General features: G+C 48.9%; 1 protein-coding gene across 5 annotated transcripts in view; it reads left to right on the forward strand.

Annotated features, from left to right (window-relative positions):
* sei (potassium voltage-gated channel seizure) overlaps nucleotides 1-10324 on the forward strand; it is a 241461-nt gene extending 231137 nt beyond the window's left edge. For all 5 annotated transcript variants that reach the window (XM_089544064.1, XM_089544065.1, XM_089544066.1 and 2 more), the window contains one exon: nucleotides 569-10324. In XM_089544064.1, the coding sequence (XP_089400190.1) occupies nucleotides 569-718 (150 nt within the window). In that variant the 3' untranslated portion in view covers nucleotides 719-10324. The remainder of the gene's footprint in view (nucleotides 1-568) is intronic.
* Nucleotides 10325-22740: the final 12416 nt, after the last annotated feature.

Below are 22740 nucleotides of genomic sequence, written 5' to 3' on the forward strand. Positions count from 1 at the left end.
TAATTCGATATATCCGGGTTCGATGTACCCGGGCTCGTCTATCTGTCATTTTACATTACACATCCACTCAGCTTTATGATACCAGGGAATCAGCGTTCAGTATCAGTTCTTAGCACGCCCGAATATTCGAGGGCGATCGAATACGAAGGGAAAGGTAAAAATACGAAGAAAAAAAATGCTCGTATGCGTAGGAAACGTGGGGGCGACTGCTGGGCAGAAATGCATTCGTAGCCTCCGTCTACTTCTGTCCCTTCTATCCAAGCTCGTTTGGATACCATTGATAACCTATCCTCCTAACTACGCGGACAGTCATCCTGTGTACACTATATGCGCGACCGTGCAGTATATAGTACAGTGTGCTCCTAAGGACAAGGGTGGCCTGCATTGCTCGCTATAGCCCTAGAAGTCTGCAGAGCGAACGCTCAAGTGCTGACGTGAACTGAGAACGCTAAAGTGGGGCGAAATATAGCGTGCAGGGCCGGCTGTAGCTTGCGTTTCTGCAGCTTACAGCCTTCGCGCAGCCGGCATTCGTGAACAGGTTCTAACGTTGTACCCGTGTCCCACGCAGTCGACGAAGCAGCACAGACCACGGCTCACGCGGACGCCGGCGGAAGACGACGAATGCCGCGAGGCCCCCAGCCCGCCGTCGACAGCGTCGTCGACGCCGCCGGCCATCGCCACAAAGGACAGGGTGACCAGTCGGACTTCGGACGTGTGACGAACGGGGCTGGCGGGCCCCCGGCCGGCCACTGCTCGCGTGCTCTCGCGTTCGGCGGCCTTCGGTGAATGGTGCTGTTCGTTTTTAACCCCTCAAGCTGGCTCTCGCTTCTCGAGCTGCCTCCGCTTCTTCGTTCAGTGCCTCTCCGGTGAGTGACGTACGACCACCGTCGACGGATCACCCCGGACGACTGAGCCTCGGCTGGCGACGGCCCCCGCCGCGTCCCGGGTCGAGCCGCGCGCTCGGCACCCGCCCGTGGCCACAGATCCCGAGGAAGCTGCAGAGGACGCAGTTGCAGTCTCTCTCACGTAAAGCATGGGCTGCAGTAAGCCAACCGGAGGCCGAGTGGTCTTGGCAAGGGTTAGGATGAGAGCTACTTAGTTGAAATGGACAATTTTAACTCTGCTAAGGCGACGGTCTGAAGGGAATAGACAAAAAAAAAAGGTGATGACTTTGCCGGTGTCTACTTTCTATTCGTCGATTTTAGCATCTTATTTGTCTATTTCTCTCTGTCCGCCGTCACAGCAGTGTTAAAGGTATAGGAGTTGTATTCACGTAATAACGTTCATTATCGGAGAGGCCTAGGTCTTGTAGGGATTATGGTTATTAACGTCTCTGTTTGCATGGTGCAAGGCTGTAGTGTCCCTAGAGTATCCGGGCTGGTCGGCACACGGTCTCTGGCCACCTGTGAAACGTAATGATGCGAGGACGGCTTTAGGCGCCCTGTCCCCACTTAGCTGGCGCCATCTCTGGCTGCTGTAACGTTTCGCGTTTTTCGTGGTGCGTAGTACAAAGCAAACGGTTTTAAAACAAACAGAGCAGCCCTTTTTCATATCTTGGTTGCTTCGGCGAGGCCTTTCGCCGTTGGCGGATTGCAACCTGTCCAGTGCGCCGTGTTTACGATCGGTGGGGTAGAGGGTCAAATGTCGGCGAACCTTTCACGTACGTCAGCCGTATACAGCGCACGTACGACAGCGCAGCTTTAGCGTTATTACTTAGCTCCCATCTTGCAGACCATATATACATTGCACAGTAAAAGAGGAGCCTCAATATTTGCAGGTGACTTAACTTCGTTCACCGGAAAACAATCTGTTTATTTATTTGCGCATATATACTTATCAAGAGGCTGAGTAAGACTGCGCGGTAGTGCTGTCGCGCGTTCTCGCAATATGTGAGTGGGATGTGAACATAAAGTTTTGTTAGCTTCTTTTCGTCAGCTCACGAAATTTTTTAGACAGGTTAGAAACGTGTGCCAGAAACAGATGGCAGGTTTGGACCAGGGCGTATTAAGAGAGATGGACGTGAGCAGTTTTCGGCCCTGCACCTAGGCAAACAGACATGAGAAAGAAAAAGCCTTCCTCAACGTCCGTAGTTCGGCTAGTCGCTATAACGCTGACACAGGCAAAATACCTCGGCTATACAAGGACGAAGGCATGAGAGAAACGTAGCACTTGTGTTTGTTTGTCCCCCCCCCCCCCCCCTCGTCTTTCTAGCCCTGCTGTTTCTTCCTAGTTCTTACTTTGCCTTCTGCGGCTAGGCCTCGTTAGGCTTCGCTAGGCCTCACTAGGTCTTTCTTAATAGGCCTGTTTGCGTCTCAAGAATCTGTGGCCGCGGGCAGTGCCGGACGCACAGTACGGCCCGGGAGCCGTTGGGCGACCGCCTTTCGCCGCTCATTCCTGCTTGGCCTTCTGTTCATCGAACCAGAGAGAGACTGCTGCCTCTTCCAAGACTACTCGAGAGGACAACAGCGCCCACGTCACCTGACATTCCTGGATATAACGACGGCGCAACTTGTTGACTACGCGCGCCGCCTTGTTGTTTGCGCTTCTGTGATTCCTTCGTGTACAGAGAGAGAGAGAGAGAAAAGAGAGAGTTGTGTGCTTATGAACAGCGCCGGAGCGCAAAGTGGACGCTGCTCCTCCGCCCACGCCCCTCCCCCATCCTTTCCCCCTCGCCACGTCGCACTCGAACGGATCTCCTGGATTAATAAGACGTTCTTATATTTTCAATTTTGGCACGCGCGCGCGCTCCCTTCGTTTACCTGGACTCTTCAAAGGAGCGCCGCCACCGAGTGAGTCCCCGCCGTGGGTGGATAAAGGCTCGCCACGAAGTTGTGTACACACGCGCGCTCCAAGGACCCACTTCGGCTACTTTTTCCCCCTCCGCGGGTTTATGATCATTTTTTTTCCTCTTCTCTCTCGCGTCTAGACTTCTAATTTTTTTTTTCTTCGCATGTTGTCTACTCGGCATATCGTTTTGCCACCACTAGGATCATCACAATTTGAAGGTTCGTGCTTTTGACCCGGTTAGCCCCTAATCGTCGCGATGTTGCCGCCCCCAGTCGTCGGCGGATCGTATACTGTACTTAACTCTGTCTTAGTGGACGAAAGTGCTTCGCCTGTGAGAAAGTATACCCACATTTCGGCTTCCTCACAAACTGTGACGTATCCTTGCGCAGCGAGGGAGAATGAGCCGATCGATCTGTCGACTCACTGCTTGAAAACGCATTACACCATAATGTCAAGAAACGAAGTGGCAGACACATTCAAGGAAAGCGCGCGGTGCGGCGCTCGGGTTATACGGCATTCGCGGCGTCCATTCAGCGTCCGCAGCATGCTTCTTCAAATCCTTCTCAGCGCCTCCCTTCTCTAATAGAGAGTAGCGACGGCCGGCGAAGTTTAGCGACTCACTCTCCGCTCAATCTCTTCGGGCCTGACACAAACAAGCACGAGCGGAGACAGCTTGAAGCGTGGTTGCGAGCGTGTCGTGATCAGCCCAACGACTGCACATTTATTCTATTACAGACGTCAGATCTGCACCATTCCACTCGCGTCTATAGCAAGTCCCGGCACGTTCACTGAAATACTGTACGGAGCACGTACTCGCGCATATGCGAAAGTTGATCGTAGAGCTTGGAGAAAACAAAGAGCGAGCCACCTTGCCGTCGCTCATGGTAGTAGAGGTTGCTCCTGCGCGGAGCGTGCACTTGGTTATTCCTGCCAAAACAAGCTGGATAGATGTGCAGCGTTCCAGAGACTCTCCACTCGAGGAGAAGGGTAGCATAATTCGTTTCCCCCCCCTTTTTTTTTTTTGCATCTGGCCACACATAGCTTTCGGCTACAACTTTCGAAGCATTCTATTCGCACACGGCATCTAAGCCAGTTTCAGTCTTTGAGCAAGAATATCTGCACGCAAAATCCAGTCTATTAACGATGCCTCAGAAACTCGTCTCTTAGCAGAATGTAGTTAAGCCTACAGACCAAAGAGACGATGACTGGAATTCATTACTGTCGCACGTATCAGTCACCGTTCGAATCTTGCCTGTACTCGGTCGGGGAAGGCTACTGGGTTTTGTTTTTCTTACATCTGTTCCCATACGATCAGATGAAACGTGATCCGTTGCAAAGAGACGGATGCCAGCGAGCTGAACTCAATGTGAAAGCAATACAGCAATCATGGCGACGATCTATCCAGGTTTGTGGAAGCTAGTATATCGGTAGCAAAGGACGGACGACTGGACAAAAAGCAAGCCCTCGCTCTTACTCGATCCTACACTGACATACTGAAAGAGCATCGGTAGTACTCTCAAGACTTGAAGCATCAATATTTGCGCATTTTATGCTACGCTGTCGGGTGTAGGGGTAGCCATGAACTTTATACATTCAAAGCGAAGCATCTTGACCAAACCTTTTCGCTTCTTCGCTTCTCTGTGCAATCGCAGTCTCCCTACAGTAAGATAGAATTTTCGGGCTGGCATTTCAGTGGCAGATCAATTCGGTGAATTTGTCGTAGCAGCATCGATACTCCTTCCGAACTTCAGCGACTTCGCTCGCTCCAGTCGTTTTAAGCTACGAGTTGCAGTGATCTAGGGTCATTTGATGAGCATATCGGGCAGTGAGCTTGCCTGATGTATTAAAGAAACAAAAAAAAAGAGTAAAACAAAAAGCCCACCCCGCAACACCCCTGCTGTGGGACACGGGAAATACTTCAGCTGCTGGCACACGTAGTACACTTGCCGTCGACCTGACTTGAAAAAAAAAAAAAAAGTGACCCGCACTAAGCGTCCTTCTCAAAGAACTTCAGGGCTGCGCGTCAACGCCGGCGATTTCCTTGGCGTCGTACCGCAGCGCAGGTGATGTCGTTGCTGTAGCACTTTAGGGTGCGCTTCGGAGTGCCTTGCCGCCGGCTATGCGAGCTGCTGCGCCGCCCTTCCCTCTCGTGACTAGCACTATACGCTCGGAGGTTATCGTGTCTTGTTGAACATTTCAACGTCGTTCCCGTCATTGCTCCCCCCACCCCACTTTTTTTTTTAAGGCGAATTCTCGCTTAACAATTGTTGTTCCGTTCCGCTCCGCCCTACGCACGCACAAGAATCGCCTCGTAACCAGCAACGAGGAAACCATTTTCATCTGCGTTGAGGATGTAAGCGCTCGAGACGATAGCCTCTTGCAGCTGCGCACTCGTTTTCTTATGTGTCGCCGAGGTAAAAAAAATATATATATATATATACATAGACGGGAGATGAAAGGTTGTGTTGTTTTGCCTCTATTTTTGTTTCTCGACACTGAGGGTGAGTTTTTGGGATTTCGAGCTTAGCGAGCTTTTTTCAGCCATGCCTCTTATTAGCGCCACGTGTTGACGGCGCATTGTGTCTCCCCTGCAAATAATTTACTCTGGCAAGCCGGACGATGCCCTCTAACGAAGGCAGCAAACGACCGAGGCAGCGCTACTATTAACTCCGTCGCCCGCGACGTCACTAAAAGTACCGAACCGCCCCATATTTTCGCCCTCTTCGTGTAGTTCTGCTCGTCCAAGAAGCAACATGCGATCGCGACTGCGAGCTAGCACTATCCAGAGAGGCACATAGCCGCTGTAGTTCGAATAAGCGACAGTGACTGCCGTATCGACTGACACTAAAGACGCGATGACTCAGCTATATCAGCAGCACACACCTTTGGCGTAGCGAAAGGCTGAAATTTGCATAGGACGACCCTCGCATTGACTCTGAAATGCCCGCAGAAAGAGATAATTGCGGGTATGGCGTGTTTGAAAACAAAAATAAAACAAAAACTTTAATTGATGTGCTTATAATTATGCTACCGTGGCAACATGAAAGGAACTCGCTAGATTGAGCTCGGAGCTAAAAGCATAAAAGAAATTTTTTGGTAGCCAAGCTAGCCGCCGTCTTGACGTGCTACGCAGTCTGGAAGCATTATTTTCGACTGTGGCGGTATTCATGCATGGAGTGGATACGCCACCGCAGGTAGGACGTTTCTTTTAAGTGCCTCAATCCTGAGCTAATTAGAGAAGATGTACTAAGACCTGAGCGTCGCTTGCACAATCGCACGTCATTCTCCTTCCCTCCGTGCTCCAATTCCTGCTTGCTGTCAAGACTGCTCCTACCATTTTCACGGGAGCAACCTGTAAGCATTAGATGACTGAACTGTCGGAAAAACACGCTTTCGACCTCTTCAGCTTGCCCGAAGTAATTTTCCGGATGCGGCAGTCATTCGCCTAGGCAGTTGATCCCACTAAAGCATCCATCGTAGTTAGGCATCCTGCTTTTAAAGACGACTGTTGCTGTAACTTCGCCGGCTTGCTAGAATCTACACTAAGTCGTTGGAGCGTAGATAGCGTTGCTTATCCGAACATCCGATCTCCCAGGTTTTAAACAAGGTTGTGGTTTTGTCTGTTCGAGCTGTCGAGATATCTTTCTATTAACACTAATTGTTTATAGTGATAAACGTTGATGGTTTGTTATTGAAAAATAATGAAGAGAATCAGGAGATTTAATTGTCGTTCTGCTCGTGTGGTGCGTCCAGTTCCATCGTGTCAATGGTGTGACGTGAATTACGCTTGTTACGAACGGATGACACTCGAGTCCATCGACCCCTATCAGTCTGGCCTTTCTATTTTTTTTCATATTTGGCTCCGAGTAGTTAGTGCCTTTAGTTCGTTTAGTGACTTGACATGCATCTAAGTGGAAGATAATAGGTGCACTGAGAAGTTTAGAAATATAGTGTGAGTAGACACAGCCCATAGCGCATGAAATATAAGGGAAGCCGAGCTGGCAATGTCAACTATTCGAATTCTCAACTAGTGTAACCGTTTCATGTGTTTTTATTTGTAGGGCTTAAAAGAATGCATTGTGGCGGGATGTAGTTGGTGAACCATATTCCACTTTTAACGGCGAGGTGTTCCTGAATGGACATGTCCGCCGGCTTTCAACTTTGGAGAGAAAGCGAAAAAGACAAAGAAAATGCATATCGTGGTACCTCAGCGCTGTTTTAAATTCGTCAGAGGGAGCAATGTTTCGTAATGACGTAAGAGAGCTGGCAATCTTTTTTTTTTTTTTTTTGGCGAGGAGAAAGAGAGGATTCTTGTTGCATCGACCGCGAACTTCGTACGCTGACAAGCAACCCCCTCTACTAAGTTCGTCTCTGTCGTTGAAGCACAGCCAAGAATAAAATACGTTCATTTCCATTAATTTTTTTTAATGCTGATACACACTTTTGCCAGACACGAAAACATACGAGCCTGGTGCGTGTTATTATTTAGGTGGCCCAGTGCCATCAGCACAATTTAGAGAGAAACGACATGCGCCAATGAGAGCTCGGACGGTAACAAACGTAATTCCAGGAGCTCAGCTGAAGCCCCTAAGCGATTTTAGGTTTATGTGCTTCCGAAAGTGATCTCCTACGTGATTGTCCAAACCATGTAGTAGCAGACATATCGACACAGGAAGAGTACTGAGCATGTTTGAAAGCCACCCCTCCAGTAGAGCTTACGGGAATCGTGCATACGTAAGTTCACCCGTTTTCTTAGTTTGCGCGCGTGAGCGGAGGACTAAGCCCGCCTGGGGCGCCAGTGCAAGGATTCTGACTGCCGTATTTCGCCCGGATTGAAGCGTAAAAGGACAGATAGCATCGTTTCGGGTTGTGGCTTGCGAAGCAGCGCCGATGGAAGTCGTCTGGTGAGCAGAGTTTCGCTGCAGTAGGCGGAGCTCACTGTTCATGCAAGCTATCAAGTTACACGTGCTACACGCGTTAAGATGATAGGCGGCGCTGTAAGTGGCCTTAACATTTCGCGCCAGATTGTTGCATTGCTTCTGAGTTGCAAAGAGGCGAGGAAGTTAACTTTGGCCACCAGGGGCCATCCGAACGTGCTTCGGCGTTTCAAAAAGAGCGAGCAAGTTTTGTCTGCAGATAGTCAAAAATGAATGTGGAGAGTAGTAACGGAAACATATGGGTAGAGAAGAATGATGGATTAGATCAGCGGCAAAATATCTTAGCAGCAGAAAAAACTTAGTGGTCGTCGTAGAGTGAAACGATAAAAGAAGAGAATCCATGAAACATCTACTCATCGACCTGAATGCTTAGTTTTTAAGGTTTAGTTTTATGGCGGTTTAACGTCCCAAAGCGACTCAGGCTTTGAAGGACGCCGTAGTGAAGGGCTCCGGATGATTTAAACACCCTCGGTATCTTTGAACCGGCGTCTTTCGGGTCAGCAGCCGAGCGCCAAAGCCACTGAGCCACCGCGGCGGCTTGACTTGAATGCTTTCAGCACCACTTAATAATGTATCCAAATGGAGAGAGGGAGAGAGGAAGCTGCATGGTAATGAGTTTTCGCCTTCGAGGACAGGCCTCGTGGATGAGAAGTCTCCGCACTGGCTGCGATCTTCCGCACACAGCGGACCAGCAGAATATGTCACGCGGCGAGTTGAAGGGACAGTCGGTGGTCCCACGAGGCCTTTGTGAAATTATCGTCAGCGATTGCAGCTGCTGCGGTTAATTAGCAATTTCTAACGGTTATTCCTCAGTATTTACTGAGTAACATTCTTTTCCTGTTGTCGATCTACGTTCGTTCTTCTCGTCTGGATATCAGAAGGTCATCAGAGACCGCCAGAGTTTGAAATCTAAAATGGGCCTAAAGTTAACGGAAGCAGTGCTCTAGCAGACCTTGGGGAGCTCGTCTGAGTGGTCAAAACTGGTCCAGGTCATTCGAAAGCTCAACTCGAATCGATGCTGCTATCAACTCTTCAGTTCCGCGGTGAGTGCAGTCGGTAGAATTTCAACCTACGCTGGTAGTCGCAGAGAGGAGTAATGGTCTTGCAAGGCTGCAATTGAAGTGAGGTGGTGTATTCCGCACCCGGGATGCAAACCAGTAACATTGCCACTTCGGTATGGGTTTAGGCTTGTGTATTGGTTCATTTACTGTGTTATGATTTAGGCATGCCCCTAAAGCTGGGACCCACTGCACACTCAGGGTAGTGTTTTTTTCTGTTGTTTCACTTCTCGAGTTTTCTACGAGGACTTGAGAGCATTGATGGCAATAATTCAACAAACAAGATAATGGCACATGTGAGTAGAACTCACAGCGGTGGATGTTTCGTTATTAAAAATGTGCAAAACATGTAGGCCCACAGTGGGGATAGGAACAGGTCATAGCACATCGAAACCATGGAAGATCGAGTTTTCACAGTTAACTGCATTCGAATGAGGCGTGCAAACGTGAACCACGAGCGCCTATCATTTCCGGAGGTCGTACTCAGTTTAAGCAGTTGTTATGCGGCCTTTCATGGGCTATGATGCGCACTGGTGTAGGTATTATTGTTCATAAACACGCGACGCTGAAGACACGCGCTGGGATGGCGCATATATTAAAGTTTATTCGAAGAGAAAAAGTGATAAGAAGAGAAACAACGTGTTTCTGCGTGACCATTAGAGAGTGACGGAGAAGTGCGTGTAATTCAAGTTTTTAAGTGACGACAGTTTAGCAAGCGAAATCTCAAAGCGCGCGTAATGTGACCCGAGACAATACGAGTTCTAAAAAGCGGTATATCATTCCATGCTGCTGAAATCGTGAGCTCTACTGAGGCCCTCCTGTAGTTTTAATGGCCATTATAGGCGCAGCGTCGAGATGTCGCGTCCTAACCTCTCGCACTTAACTTTACGTCCTCCGCACCCACAACTCCTTCAGCGCAGTAGCTCTTAAGGGTGCTCGCAATACATTTTTTGTGATATCAACCTCCGTCGTCCACGCTGGTGCGATCGGCGTCTTTATTGTTCCCTTTTTGTTCCTTCGGCGTTTTCACGACCGTGCGCAGCTTTGTGTGAGCTGCACGGCATCGGCCTTCTTTCCTCCTTGCATAATAGTCGTTCGTCGACGTAATAACGCACTGTGGGGGTGAACAGCGATCACCCTTTCTCGAACCGCTTCGCCTTTGTCTTGCTTCGTGCGGTAAGAAGGCGCCCCCTCTCTATCGGGCGCGGCCTTTGGCGCCCTCCAACGGCGTGCGCGCGCACCCTAACAACAAACACATTCATGACCTGTGAACAAAGCTCATCGCGTTAGTGTCTATTGGTGCCGACTACAGAATTGCACTCGCCTCCGTATCTTCGTTCGTTAGCGATGACGCACTTGTGCTAGACAACAACTCCGGCTTTTTGACTTGTACATAAAAGAAGAAGAAAAAAAAAACTCTTTGGCTTCATTCGACGGCAAAGCTGCTTATGTTAATGCTCACTTCTTTGTACATATTATACATATTATAAATATGTACTACGAACATTATTTCTACTTCGCAGTAAATTTACTCATCACCACTCTCATGCGTTCTTCATTTCTGTCGTGCGTGTGACACATTCATTCGGTTTGCTCTGCTCGGTGCAGCAATGTGTCAGCATCGTGCAAAATGGGTCTGTTAACCCGGCTGTCTCTTTTTTAAATCTTTTCTCACAGGAAGAAGAGCATTGATGTTGCATATTTTGTTTCCACGACTGCGCCTCAAGAAAAAAAAAAAGAAAGAGGTTTTGTGCCTGAATAGCCAGAACAGTGATGGTATGCAAATTAAAAACCTTAAACACTAGGGATCTGCTGGTGATTTCCGTGTGCGTTCAGACCAACGCAATTGCGAAGCTTGCTGATAGCAGCGCTGAGCAGCACTGAGCGGAATAGACACGTAAACAAAAAAAGAACGCTTCCGAATCATCATTTGGCGTGCTAATGCGTGACCAGATGACGCAAGTGAAGCCAGGCGTGTGAAAGATGTGACGCGATGCTGCTCTGCAGCGGTACAGAGCGCTGCAGTGGCAGACTTCGCAGCACGCTGACAAATGCGAGTGAAAAATTTATACCGGTGAGCTACCCTAAAGCTTGCGAGTAGGTTGAACCACAGGGGTGAAGTTTTACCAGGAATGCTTCACCGCGTGGGCTGCACAGCTCGGCCAAATCGAAGGAAATAGCTTCACGGTAACCATCTGTGGGTCTTTTCCTTGAAGGTCACTCTGCGTGCACAACGAGCGTGCTGTCACCTGCAGCCAACATTACAGACTAGAGATTGCGTACACTAACTGTGAATTAGGTAAACGACAGTGGACGCTTTGTCTCAGTTTGTCGAACGTTTAATTTGTATTTTAGGTTATGATACTCCTGTACTTCCTGCTAACGGGGGAGCTTAGAATTCCTAAAGAAAGACGTACAAGCAAGGAGTCGCCATGACAAGAAGTAGCATGGGAATTTTTAACATGTGTTGACGATCTTCTTACCTGGACCATAGCTTGTTTCTTCCATTACTCTTGATTGCGTTCGACTTTCCTATGTTTTATTTTTGTCCGTTGCCAACAGTCAGGCTTACCTGCAGAGAGCGCCTGACCGTAAGCTGGGCTGCAAAGTAAGGACGTCTGGAAGGTACGAGAATCGTACTTAAAACCCCGGGGAGAACAGAGGATCACGCCAGGGCTAATCAAGAGCGCAGCATAGATGGCCGTGACAGTCTGCTTCTTCCCGTACTCTAAAAACGAATAGTGATGAAGTAACCTTAGGGGAGGACCACGATAATTTTGCCAAGGACATCGTTTCTCCATAGCCGTCCAGACTTGCAACCGCGTACCTTCTAAGGGACTAAGAAAGTCGCTGCCATATCTGTTATTTTCTTTCCTCTCATATCGTTTCTTGTTTTATATAGCGAGGTGCCACTTTGTACCTGCGCAAGCGTAGACTTGTAAGTTCCTAAGCGTGCGATGTTTGAAAGCCTGCTACTGGCTGCTCAGAAGTACCGCTCGTTGTGCGCAATTCCAGCAGAGTCATTACCTGCTTTTTCGTACCGCAAGTTGGGATGTGAAGGTTGAAAAAAAAAAGGAACTGCGGCATATCACTCGCTGAACAGGCTGATTCTTCATTTACAAAGATGTTTACTGTTTTCCTTTTCCTCTTCTTTTTCCTTTGAGGGGGCAATTTTACAGCACTGAGCGAAGTGCACAAGAGAATGTATTTATTTGCTGACTCTGTTTCACACCACTTGAGAGATACTGCACAGGCGGCCAGTCATGGCACCGTTGTAGTGTTAATTATCCCTGACAAACAGGAAGGGAAAAGTATGAACAAGAGAAAAAGGGTGCTCTCACCCTCTTTGTTGCCTTCCGCCGACAGCGTTCAATAAATGGACTATGCAAGGCGCTTTCTGGCATCCCGAGGTTTCCTTATTTCGTCCCTGCTGTAAGTATCCCACAAAGAAGCCGCAACAAAACTCGCACATAATTCGTGCAATCGTAAGCAAGAACAATAAATACTCCAGTTTCGACGTTTGTCAGAGTCGATGGAAAGGATGTTAGCGGTTTTCCTGAACTGGCGCTGTAAAATGTCTGACACGCGCGACCAAAAGTCGTCATGTGACTTTTAGTTTTGTGCGCTTGAGGCTACAGAAGAGCTGTTTAGTTCAACTCTCCGAGTATATGTTTCAGCACAAGGAGCCCTTTTCATGAAACTTTGCCTTCACAGCAGAAAGCATTTATAGGGAGCTCATCCACGATGGCGTTCAGCAAGCAGTCCCCGAGCCACAACTACAACGCAGCCCGGGCGTTCATCACCACTCCTGGCTGCTCGCTTCTTCTTCTTTCAGGCTCAGAGCCGAGGTCGCGCGGGGCTTAGCCCTTAATAGTTCATTTACCTGACAGCTGAATTGCTCGTGTTAAAGGGCAACTGAAGCGGTTTTAGAATTCGATGAGTTTAAGGTTGCCGAATGTGCAAAATGTGCAGGTAAAGTCTGCGGAATCATTTTGCTCTAGCATTTGAAATGGTGGCGTAATCGCGGAATAAAGTCGTCGTCGACGTTCAGCTTCTCCGACGTGCGCAGTGACAGGCAGAGGCCCCGATAATGACGTCACGTATGACGGCACTACGTTTCCAGCGAAGAAACGATTATTCTATGGAAGAAAATTGACTCCATCGAACATGAAGCTCACATTGCATTGTTGGGCGCCATCTGACGACGCACAGCAGCATGCAGGCGTAAGCAGCAGACATCTGAAATTTCGGCAACAAAGGCGTCACTGCCGAGTTTCCTTGCACTTCTTCAGCGTAGTGAGGAGAAGCCTAAACACCGTAGATGTTTTAATCGATGATTATGTCACCATTTTAAATGTTAGTGCAAAAATAATTTGCATGCTTTATCTAGAAGCTTGATAGATTCGAATTCTTAAATAACCTCGATTTCTCAAAAAAAAAAACGTTTAAGCTTCCCTTTAAGCAGCAGTTTAGCCGCTTTTTCTACAGCGTGTGTGCTTGCGCGGTATCTATTGTTCTCCTGTACGAGTGTTCTATACATTTCCAGATGGTGAGCGGACAGCCAAAGCCAAGAGTGCATGACGGCGTAATCTCTTAGCGCTACGCATTAGCGGGTGCCAGAAACATCGCCAGTAGGGGGCCCAGGCCGCTACGGCAGTTTCAGAGATCCAAAGCTGGCTCGCAATAAAAAAACAAGGACACCCCGAAATCCCACCTGCAGCGCTTTCAATTTGGTAGTTCTTGACTGCAAAATTTCCGCTTCTTTATGCGAAAAACGAGTCGGTTGAGTGGAAGTCGACTTCCGAAAACCTTTATGACAGTTCTTTCCTTAGCACATGTGAACTCCAACTACTTGTACGCATAGGGAGTTGCGCTGCTTAATGCATGCGCGAAGTTCTAACCGTAAAATTTACTGCAGCACTCACGTACTTTTTTTATCTGTGCGAATTCTTTATTAAACGCCACTACGAAACACTTGCTGGATCATATCACACATTTAGCTACGTACCACTTTGATCAGATAGAGGTGCATGGTTTTGTATGCACTGCACTATAAAGCCGTGGTGTTAGTGGCAGTTAAAGCGTATCATGGAAAGTGATCATTCAGTAATATCTATCGCCGACTGTATGCCTGCAAAAGCTGAAATATGGCATACATACCAAGGACAACCATGCGCGCCAGGGAAATTTTATAAATCAGTACCGCTGCGAAAAACTTGCTGGCTAGTGGCACACGTTAAACTACGTGCCACTTTGATCACCTAGAGGTTCATGGTTTGTGTATACATTGAACTATAAAGCGCGGTGTTAGTGGCAGCTAAAGCGTATCATAGAAAGTGATCATTCAGTAATATCTATCGCCGACTGTATGCCTGCCAAAGCTGAAATATGGCATACATACCAAGGACAACCATGCGCGCCAGGGAAATTTTATAAATCAGTACCGCTGCGAAAAACTTGCTGGCTAGTGGCACACGTTAAGCTACGTGCCACTTTGATCAGCTAGAGGTTCATGGTTTTTGTATACACTGAACTATGAAGCCGCGGTGTTAGTGGCTACTAAAGCGTATCGTAGAAAGTGATCATTCAGTAATATCTATCGCCGACTATATGCCTGCCAAAGCTGAAATATGGCATACATACCAAGGACAACCATGCGCGCCAGGGAAATTTTATAAATCAGTAGCGCTGCGAAAAACTTGCTGGCTAGTGGCACACGTTAAGCTACGCGCCACTTTGATCAGCTAGAGGTTCATGGTTTTTGTATGCACTGAACTACAAAGCTGGGGCGTTAGTGGCTGCTAAAACGTATCGTAGAAATTGATCATTAAGTAATATCTACCGCCGACTATATGCCTGCCAAAGCTGAAATATGACATACATACCAAGGACAACCATGTGCAGCAGGAAAATTTTATCAGTGCCGCTGCGAAAAACTTGCTGGATAGTGGCACACGTTAAGCTTCTTGCCACTTTGATCAGCTAGAGGTTCATGGTTTGTCTACTCTCAACCAAAATGTTGGGGCGTTAGGGGCTGCTAAATAACAGGAAAATAATTGAAAAAATTATCATTTTCATCATACAGGATTGCGTCAACTATGATTTAACTTCAACATTTACGGGCATCGATAAGACGATGGAAATCAGGCAGATGAGTGTCGATTGTGTCTTTTGTGGTCAGCGGCCAGCGCAAGAAGACTTACTTGTGCAGACGCGATATCACAACAGATTTAAAGTTCGCAATTTCGTCTAATTGTTGCGGTTGGCAAGCATACCTGCAAAAAATCCTATTGAAAGAACGCATATCGTATTGTGCGCGGTGGCTATTAACCAGAAGGCAACTTCGTAGAGACGAAGCTATTGAACCGTGCGCGCAAGCATTCGCTACGGGTCTTTCTTCGTTACCGTCGAGTCCGGCCCAAAAGGCCACAGCATCCCAGTCGCCTCGCGCGTGGAGATGTCCAGATAGAGCTTGACTTCCCCCTCCTCGTTGACGCTGGCGTGGTCCTGACCGAAGTCTTCCGGCCGCAGGGGCGAAGTCGCTCCAGACGTCGGGCTAAAGTCGTCGTGGGATCGAAGGTTTTGAAGCCGGCGGTTTAGCTCGTCTACAGGTCTGGGGACGCTGGCCGGAGACTCCTTGGGAGAGGCGGGCTGGGATTTCTCTGCGGGCTTTTCGAGGCTTTGCTGACCTGTTGGCGTAGAAGGAAAGTCTTTTACTGTAGATTCGCTTTTCGAAGACTTCTCTGATTTCGTCTTTCGATGTTTCCGTGTTGCCTTCTTTTTCTTCCGCAGCTCATCCTTGACGATCGGCCGAAGAAGTTCCGGACCGAAAACTTCTGGCTCGATAGGCCCACTGTGAAGAGCAGCGGCTTCGGACACACAGGAAGGCGGTGACTGTGGCAAGTCTTCGACCAGCACCAGTGACATTGACGGCACCTTTTGAGGTCGTTTCACTTGCTTCTCATATTCCTCAGCGTGCGGAGTGGGCACATAGGAGCCCTCAGAGCTACAATATTCGCTGCTTTCGTGGAAAAGCTCCGAGCTCAGAGACCGCTCCTTGAGGCGTGGTACGTCTCTGACGCTTCTACTTTCCGCTATGATCGAAGAGTAAGCCGATTCATCAAATTCGCGTACTGTTCCTTTCCTCTTAGGCCCGAACGAGGGGGACAAGGCTTGTTGGTAAAGACGATGCCTCTGGGCTTCGTGGTTAGTTCCACCCGCTGAGGAAAAACTGGGATGTCGCGGTGCACTTTGGGCTTCGCTCTTCGCCTGGTGCTCTTGTGCCAACGGCATTCTTGGTGAATGGCCCGCAGAAGGCTGGGGAGTTGAACACTTGCTGGACAAGCCGCTGAAGGGGCCTTCCCACATACGGCGCGATGTTGGACGTTCCTTGTCTTTCACCGTTTCGGCGTTTGTCTGCAGAGACGTTGGTTGCAGCGCTCCAGGCGCACAGAGAGCGCCAGCTGACTTGCCGGAAAGCGGGAAATCCTGAGGCCCATCTCTTTGGCTTTCATCCCTTCCAACGGCGGCCGAAGAGAGACCACGGTTGTCTAAGGCACCTCGCTCACCTTCCCCCTTATTCGATGGCGACGAAGCTTGCTGATCCGGCAGGTGAGCATCTGAAACTGTCGTGGAGAGGGACGTCTGTTGGCGTGGCAAAACCAGTAATTCTCCATTCACTGCAGCTGCCCGCGCTGTTGACATCTTTGGTGAATGCCCTTCTGAGTGCTCCGGGGAAGACTGCTTCGAGGGTAGTGACCCAGCCAGGGGTCCTTCCCAAGTTGGCAAATGTGTTTCACGCCGGTTTTCCGCTTCCGTTACCTGGTTCGAATGCACAAACTGCTTTTCTGGCGCCTCAGATATGGTGGTTGAGGCCGTTATCTCGCTTTGAGGAAGCGATGCACGCTGTATCGTGCTTCCCTGAATTGAAGCTGAGACATTCGCCTCAGTTTCTGGTGCTTTCTCGTCGAGGAAAACAGTGTCTAATTGCGCCCCTTTGACCATCGCGGCGATCTCTGGCTTACTGTTGGTACAAGAAGTATCGAGCATGGATGCTTCCTGCGGCGGCTTATTGTGTAAGGAATAATCCGAGCTTTGAGGCAGGGTAGTGTGAGATGCCGTTTTCCTTGAGTTTCGCTTTCGCTTTTTCTTTGTAATGGCCGACCCATCTTCTGTGCCTTTTGCCAGGTTTGTATCAACAGAGCACAGTTCATAACTTACGTTATCCAAAGGGGCATCGCTGCCGCACGTGGCGCCTTCATGTGTACCGTTGCCGTTTGTATTTGTCAATTCTTGGAGGCTGATTTCCCGAACGACCGCAGGGGCATTATTAGTTATGTGGCCCTCATGCGACCGGCGATGTTTCTTCTTTCTTCCGTGTCGTTTCCCTTTATGTGACTTTCTCGGTCCTTCATGGTCTTCCGTAATCTCTCCTGAATGCGTCCTGTGAGCGCTCTTTCCCCGCGTCCTCTCTGGTGCTGGTGGAGAGGAGTGTTCAGTAATTGCCTGGGCTGTCTGGAGCGTGACGCTGGGTCCTGGCAGACTTGAAGGAAAGCTGCCAAGGAACGGCAAAATGTCAGGCGCTGAAGCTTGCTTGCCGCGCAAGGAATCTGTGTCGGTGGCTTCTGTGCCTCTCGAGGGCCATTCTGGTTTAGGCGTACTGGGCACACTGCTTTTTCTCAGCATCTTCTGTGAAGGTGGTCGAGAAGCGGATTCGGTTATTGCCTGGGCCGGCTGTAGAGTGACGGTTGGTACTGGCGGGTTCGATAGTAAGGTATGAAGGGCTGACGTCGCACCAGATGGCGAAGCTTGCTTGTCGCGAATGGAGCCTGGGATCGGAGTGGGAGATGTGGCGTCGGTTGATCCTGTGCCTGTAGCGGGACGTTCTTTTTGAGCCGGGCTGGGCGCACTGCTTTTTCCCATCGTCTTCTGGGAAGGTGGTTGAGAGGGGAATTCGGTTGTTGCCTGGGACGGCAGTGGCGTGACGCTGATCAAACTCTTACGGACTGGCGTCGCTCCGGATGTCGAAGCTCTTTTGTCGCATTGTGAGTCCACGGTAGGGCCTGGTGAGGTCACCTCGGTTTCCCTTGTACCAGCCACGGGAAAGTCTGTTCTAGGCGTGCTGTGCCCGCTAGACTTACGGCGCGGCGTCGGGGTGTTTGATTCTTTCATGGCGTACCGCTTGTTTTCTTCTTCTTCTTCTTCTTCTCCACATGAAAATGGCACATACCCACGTGGGGGAATTGGCCAAGGTACGGTGGTGAATGCCAAGGAGGTATATGCGCAGGAAAAAAAAAATAAAAAACTAAGTAGAATAGTAGAATAATTGAAATGAGAAAATATATATGAATTGTTCAAATTTTTCAATAAATAAACAAATTATATATAGCAGGAATAAAATAAAATACGCTTTTGGACATGTGGTGGAATTTTATATGGAGTTAACAGGGTAAGAGACCAGTTGCAATGATGTAATCATGAAGGTAGCCGCAAATAGTGCTTAACGAGTATCCCGTGGCGCTCGCACCAAACGAGAGCAGAACTGGTAGAGACAAAGGGAGTCCTAACCTCGAAAGAGGGACCTCCAAATACTGCTCTCTCTGAAATGCGAACCGCCGGCAGGAGAGGAGAAAATGGTCTATTGTTTCAACTTCTCCGCATGTGTTACAAAGGTTTGTCGTAGTGAACCCGCATCTGCATATGTACAAGTTGAGGCGGGGGATTCTCGTTCGCATTCTTCCTCTTCTTCTCCTAGTCTACTCCCTGCAGGTCACATAATGACAAATTTTCTGTTCATATTTGCTCTAAGTAAAATAATCAAGGGCCTCACTGCTGCTGAATTGTAATCTTTAGCGGTGGTTATGGAAACACAAATTACGACGACAAGTTTATTGCATTACGAAAGAAAATTGGAAAAAAATCAAAGTGCTTTTACAGGTTGCTCTCATTGCTGCCCTGACTTATTCATCCCTAGATTGACTATTATTAGTGATTTACTCAGAACAAAATAAAACTGGATTAAAATATTTTGCTGCCCACGGCATCTGCTTTCGAAGCAGCTGGGCTGCGACCAGCGGTATTTAAAGGGCCAAGGAGAGGAGGACAGGGAGGGGAAACGACAGAAAGAAATGACGGGTGTATAAGACTGGTGTAACATACGGAAGCGGAGGCCGGTCGGTGCTGGGAGCACCGGCGGCCAGCGCCAAAGGAAGAAGACGATGGCAACTAGCCCAGTACTCCGACGCCCATGCATTTATTCAGTGTGCCATTAAACCTGAGGACATCATCATCAGAGGCAACAGCCACAACAGCACCTCGTCGCTAACCTGGAGATTGCTGTCTGTTAGCAGCGTCAGCGTTCTATCGCCCAGTCTGATAGTCGTTATCACAGGGGGCTTCACACAAAAAACGTTACAGCTCTCACCAATGTCGCATTGGCGGTGGGTATTAATCGAAAAGAGGTCAACACATAAAAGTTAGAAGCAGATAGGACAGGGGGCATGGTGGGTTGGTTGGTGTTTATAATAAGGAATAATTACTACTTACAATCTACCCAAGCGCTGCCTAACGGCTACGAACGAAAATTATACAGCTATCTCACAAAACCTCGCAGTTGAATAAAAAAAACTGTGCTTAGTTCAAAACCGCCACCACCACCTGACCGGAGCAGTCCCTCTACCAACTGAGCTAACCAGGAAGGCTAGCATATGATAGGGCATGAGTGAATAGATCACCAACTCGAAATAAGAATTTTGTTGGTCCATTGTTTAGGGGAATCCCCCAAAAGTGAAGAAGTATTTTAGTAAGGGGGCAATTACTGGTCACCTAGAGCTCTGCTGGATAGCACCAACCAAAGCGCAGCCTGACAGCGAAAGGAAAGCTATATTGCTCTCTCGTAAGCTCAGAAGTTAAAAAAAAAGTTTTCCTAGTCTGAGACTCGAACTCGGGACCACCGCCCGACAGCAACAGTCGATTTACATTTGTACGTTATTTCTATTAAAGGAGCCACTGATCTTAAAAGCAACGACACACCACGCCCGCAGTTAAGGTTGGGTGCGGCACTGGGGTGCACTCACAAGTAGGCTGCCTGGACGCAGCGTTGTCATAAGGTTAGGCCACACTTATCTAAGGATAAGTGCTCAAGTATTTTATAGCTACTTTCAAATCAACTGCCGTCAGATAAAAAAAGTGATTACACAGCTAATTTCCAACTTTTCAGCGCTGCGAAAACATATTCCCCTATTATTTCCTTGCTTTCGGTGGCTGCTCACTTCTTTCAATGAGAAGGAAGCCAACGCATAAGTGTATTCTAAGGGTCTCGTGCATATTTTGTGCTATTCTTGGACGCAAGCGACTGAATTCCCCGTCCCTTAAAGATGGCCCTGAAAATGAAAGTCTCCCCGGCTGAACTAGCTGTGCAGGCAAAAAAAAGCTTCCCCGATCGAAAAATGTGTGCGCCTTGCCTGCGGACCCCCCTTCGGATGCATCACATGAATACAACACCCATTTCACAATAGATGAGCTGGAGGCAGCGTTGCATGACACCAACTGATGCGCCGCCCCGGATCCGGATGGTGTACACTACTGAACACTTCTCAACCCTCCTGAGCAAAAAAAAAAAAAAACAAAACAAAAAAACGTCAAGCGTTTGTATGGTAATATGACGCATGGCTCTAAGAAGACTAGAATTTCATTAGGCGAGTACAACGTTCTCCTCCCCACGCGTCTGTTTTGGTCAAGGGTTTTGCGCACAGGACATCCTTCGAAGGTTTCACAGCGATGTCCTCGCACACCCTATCCGTGCACAGCTTCCGGAGATCGTTGGGGCAGAGTCGAAAAGACGTTTGGTTCCGCGTCACAGCCCACTATATTTCACCGCCCTTCTGACGGAGAGCACATTCGTGGCGATGGTTGGAAATACCCGTGGTAATGCCAACATAGCGAAATACCCGTACATACAACTTAAAGCGACTGAAAGCCACTGGCTCGAGCGAATCATTCGCAAGTCGATGCGCTGATTAGTGGTCGGCCACACACTTGCGCAGTCGCGGATCTGCACGGGTGCTGCAAAATTAGTGCCCTGTAGGATGTGGTAAAGAAGCAATTACAAGTCCGTCTCTCCGCAACGGCGCCTGACTGTCAGACCGTGCTGGCATTAGGCTGCTGAAACGATCGTCTGAAACGGCTTCTTGATTTCGTAAACGGGATGTCATTAGCCAAGAAAATGAGTTCATCCAATCCCTAGTGGCGTAAAGGTGCTGCCGAACGCCACGCCAAGCTGTTAAGGAGACATGGAATTATACACCAACGCCGTTCAGTCTGTACATAGTGCAGCCCTAGCTTGTCACTATTCTGAGTCGGGCACCACTGTGGTCGAACAGATAATTTAACAAAACTTCTGTTTGTGCTAGATGATGCATAGCTTATTTTGAAATGCATTCAAGCGCACAACAACACGCACACAAGAGAGGAAAGACACAGGACAGGCGCTATTTGAAACACATCGTCAGTTCACAATGGGTGCTCGAGATACCTGTACTCTGCGTGCAAAAGATTAACAGATGTGTCACTCACACAGTCATGCCCCCTCTTCCTGATGTGAAAGGCTTCTAATAGTTCACGTGCCGTCTTATCATCGCCTCTGCCAAGTATCTTTATCTCTTTCAGCCGCGGCTTGCACGCTCTGCAGTTCGCACAATGCTCTGCCAAATGTGTCCCTCCGCCCCTTAACGCCCGCAAATGTTCCCCCGCCCGGTCATTGACACACCGCCCGGTTTGGCCTATGTAAGCCCTCCCGCAGGTTAACGGTATCTCGTAAACGACACCGGTACAGCAGTCGATATACTTTTTTGAGTGCTTCTTCCTGCAGCCACTCTTCTTTTCCGCGCACTAAATGCGTGAGCAAAGTTGGGCAAGTTTCTTCGGTGCGGAGAACACCACAGGAACGCCGTGTCGGCCTGCCACTTTTTTCACATGATGGGCAACCTTGTGAATATACGGTACCACTACCTGTTTAACCGAGTGCCTTTCCAGTGTTTGCGCTTTGCCGAATATGACCTGCTTGGTTTTCCGAAGTAGGGCCTCGGCCACAGAAACAATGGCCGGAACAGACTGCCCCTAATCTTGAGCTCATGCCTTGCTATCGCTCGCATAGCGGAAATAGAGCATCCTGCTTCCTTGCACCACTATGGCCACGCGGACTCACAAGCACCGTACAGGATGTGCCGCGCAGGAGGGGCGGACTACGCCGTTCTCAAGGCTATACGAAACGATGCGCGTCGTCTGCGGTGGGAAGGCTGCGCTATAGTCAACAAATGTATTCTCGCTCATGAAGAGGTCATTGGAAACGAAAACTTAGGTTAGGCTAGGTTAGGTTGGGTTAGGTTAGGTTAGGTTGGGTTAGGTTAGGTTGGGTTGGGTTAGGTTAGGTTAGGTTAGGTTGAGTTAGGTTAGGTTGGGTTAGGTTAAGTTGGGTTAGGTTAGGTTAGGTTAGGTTAGGTTAGGTTAGGTTAGGCTAGGCTAGGTTAGGTTAGGTTAGGTTAGGTTAGGTTGGGTTGGGTTGGGTTCGGTTAGGTTGGGTTAGGTTAGGTTAGGTTAGCGTGAGCTGCAGCTCTTTCCCGCACCTTTGCCTAAGTTCACTCACGTCTCGACTTTCTGCGCCTGTACCGCCTTTGTTCATCCGACGTTGCCTGTTACAGACAGGGCCCAGACCAGGCATCGGGCGCAGCATTGCAACCGCAACACTGTTAGGCGCCTGGCCAACCCCGAACAACTACACGGGCTCCCACCCAGCACTTTCCGAAAAGCAGAGACGGTCCATCTTCGCTGAACCCAGACTGGCATGCCAATTTCATAGGAGTGGATTCGCCTTCTGAAAGCGCTCGCTGCTCTCGTCCCATTCGCCGTTTCTGTGAGTAGGCGACGGCTGTTGCGACGCTACCTTTTTGGGACCATCGAAA

This window comes from Amblyomma mixtum, chromosome 5 (genome assembly GCF_055824585.1).
Source record: "Amblyomma mixtum isolate Tamu chromosome 5, ASM5582458v1, whole genome shotgun sequence".
Classification (NCBI taxonomy): Eukaryota; Metazoa; Arthropoda; class Arachnida; order Ixodida; family Ixodidae; genus Amblyomma; species Amblyomma mixtum.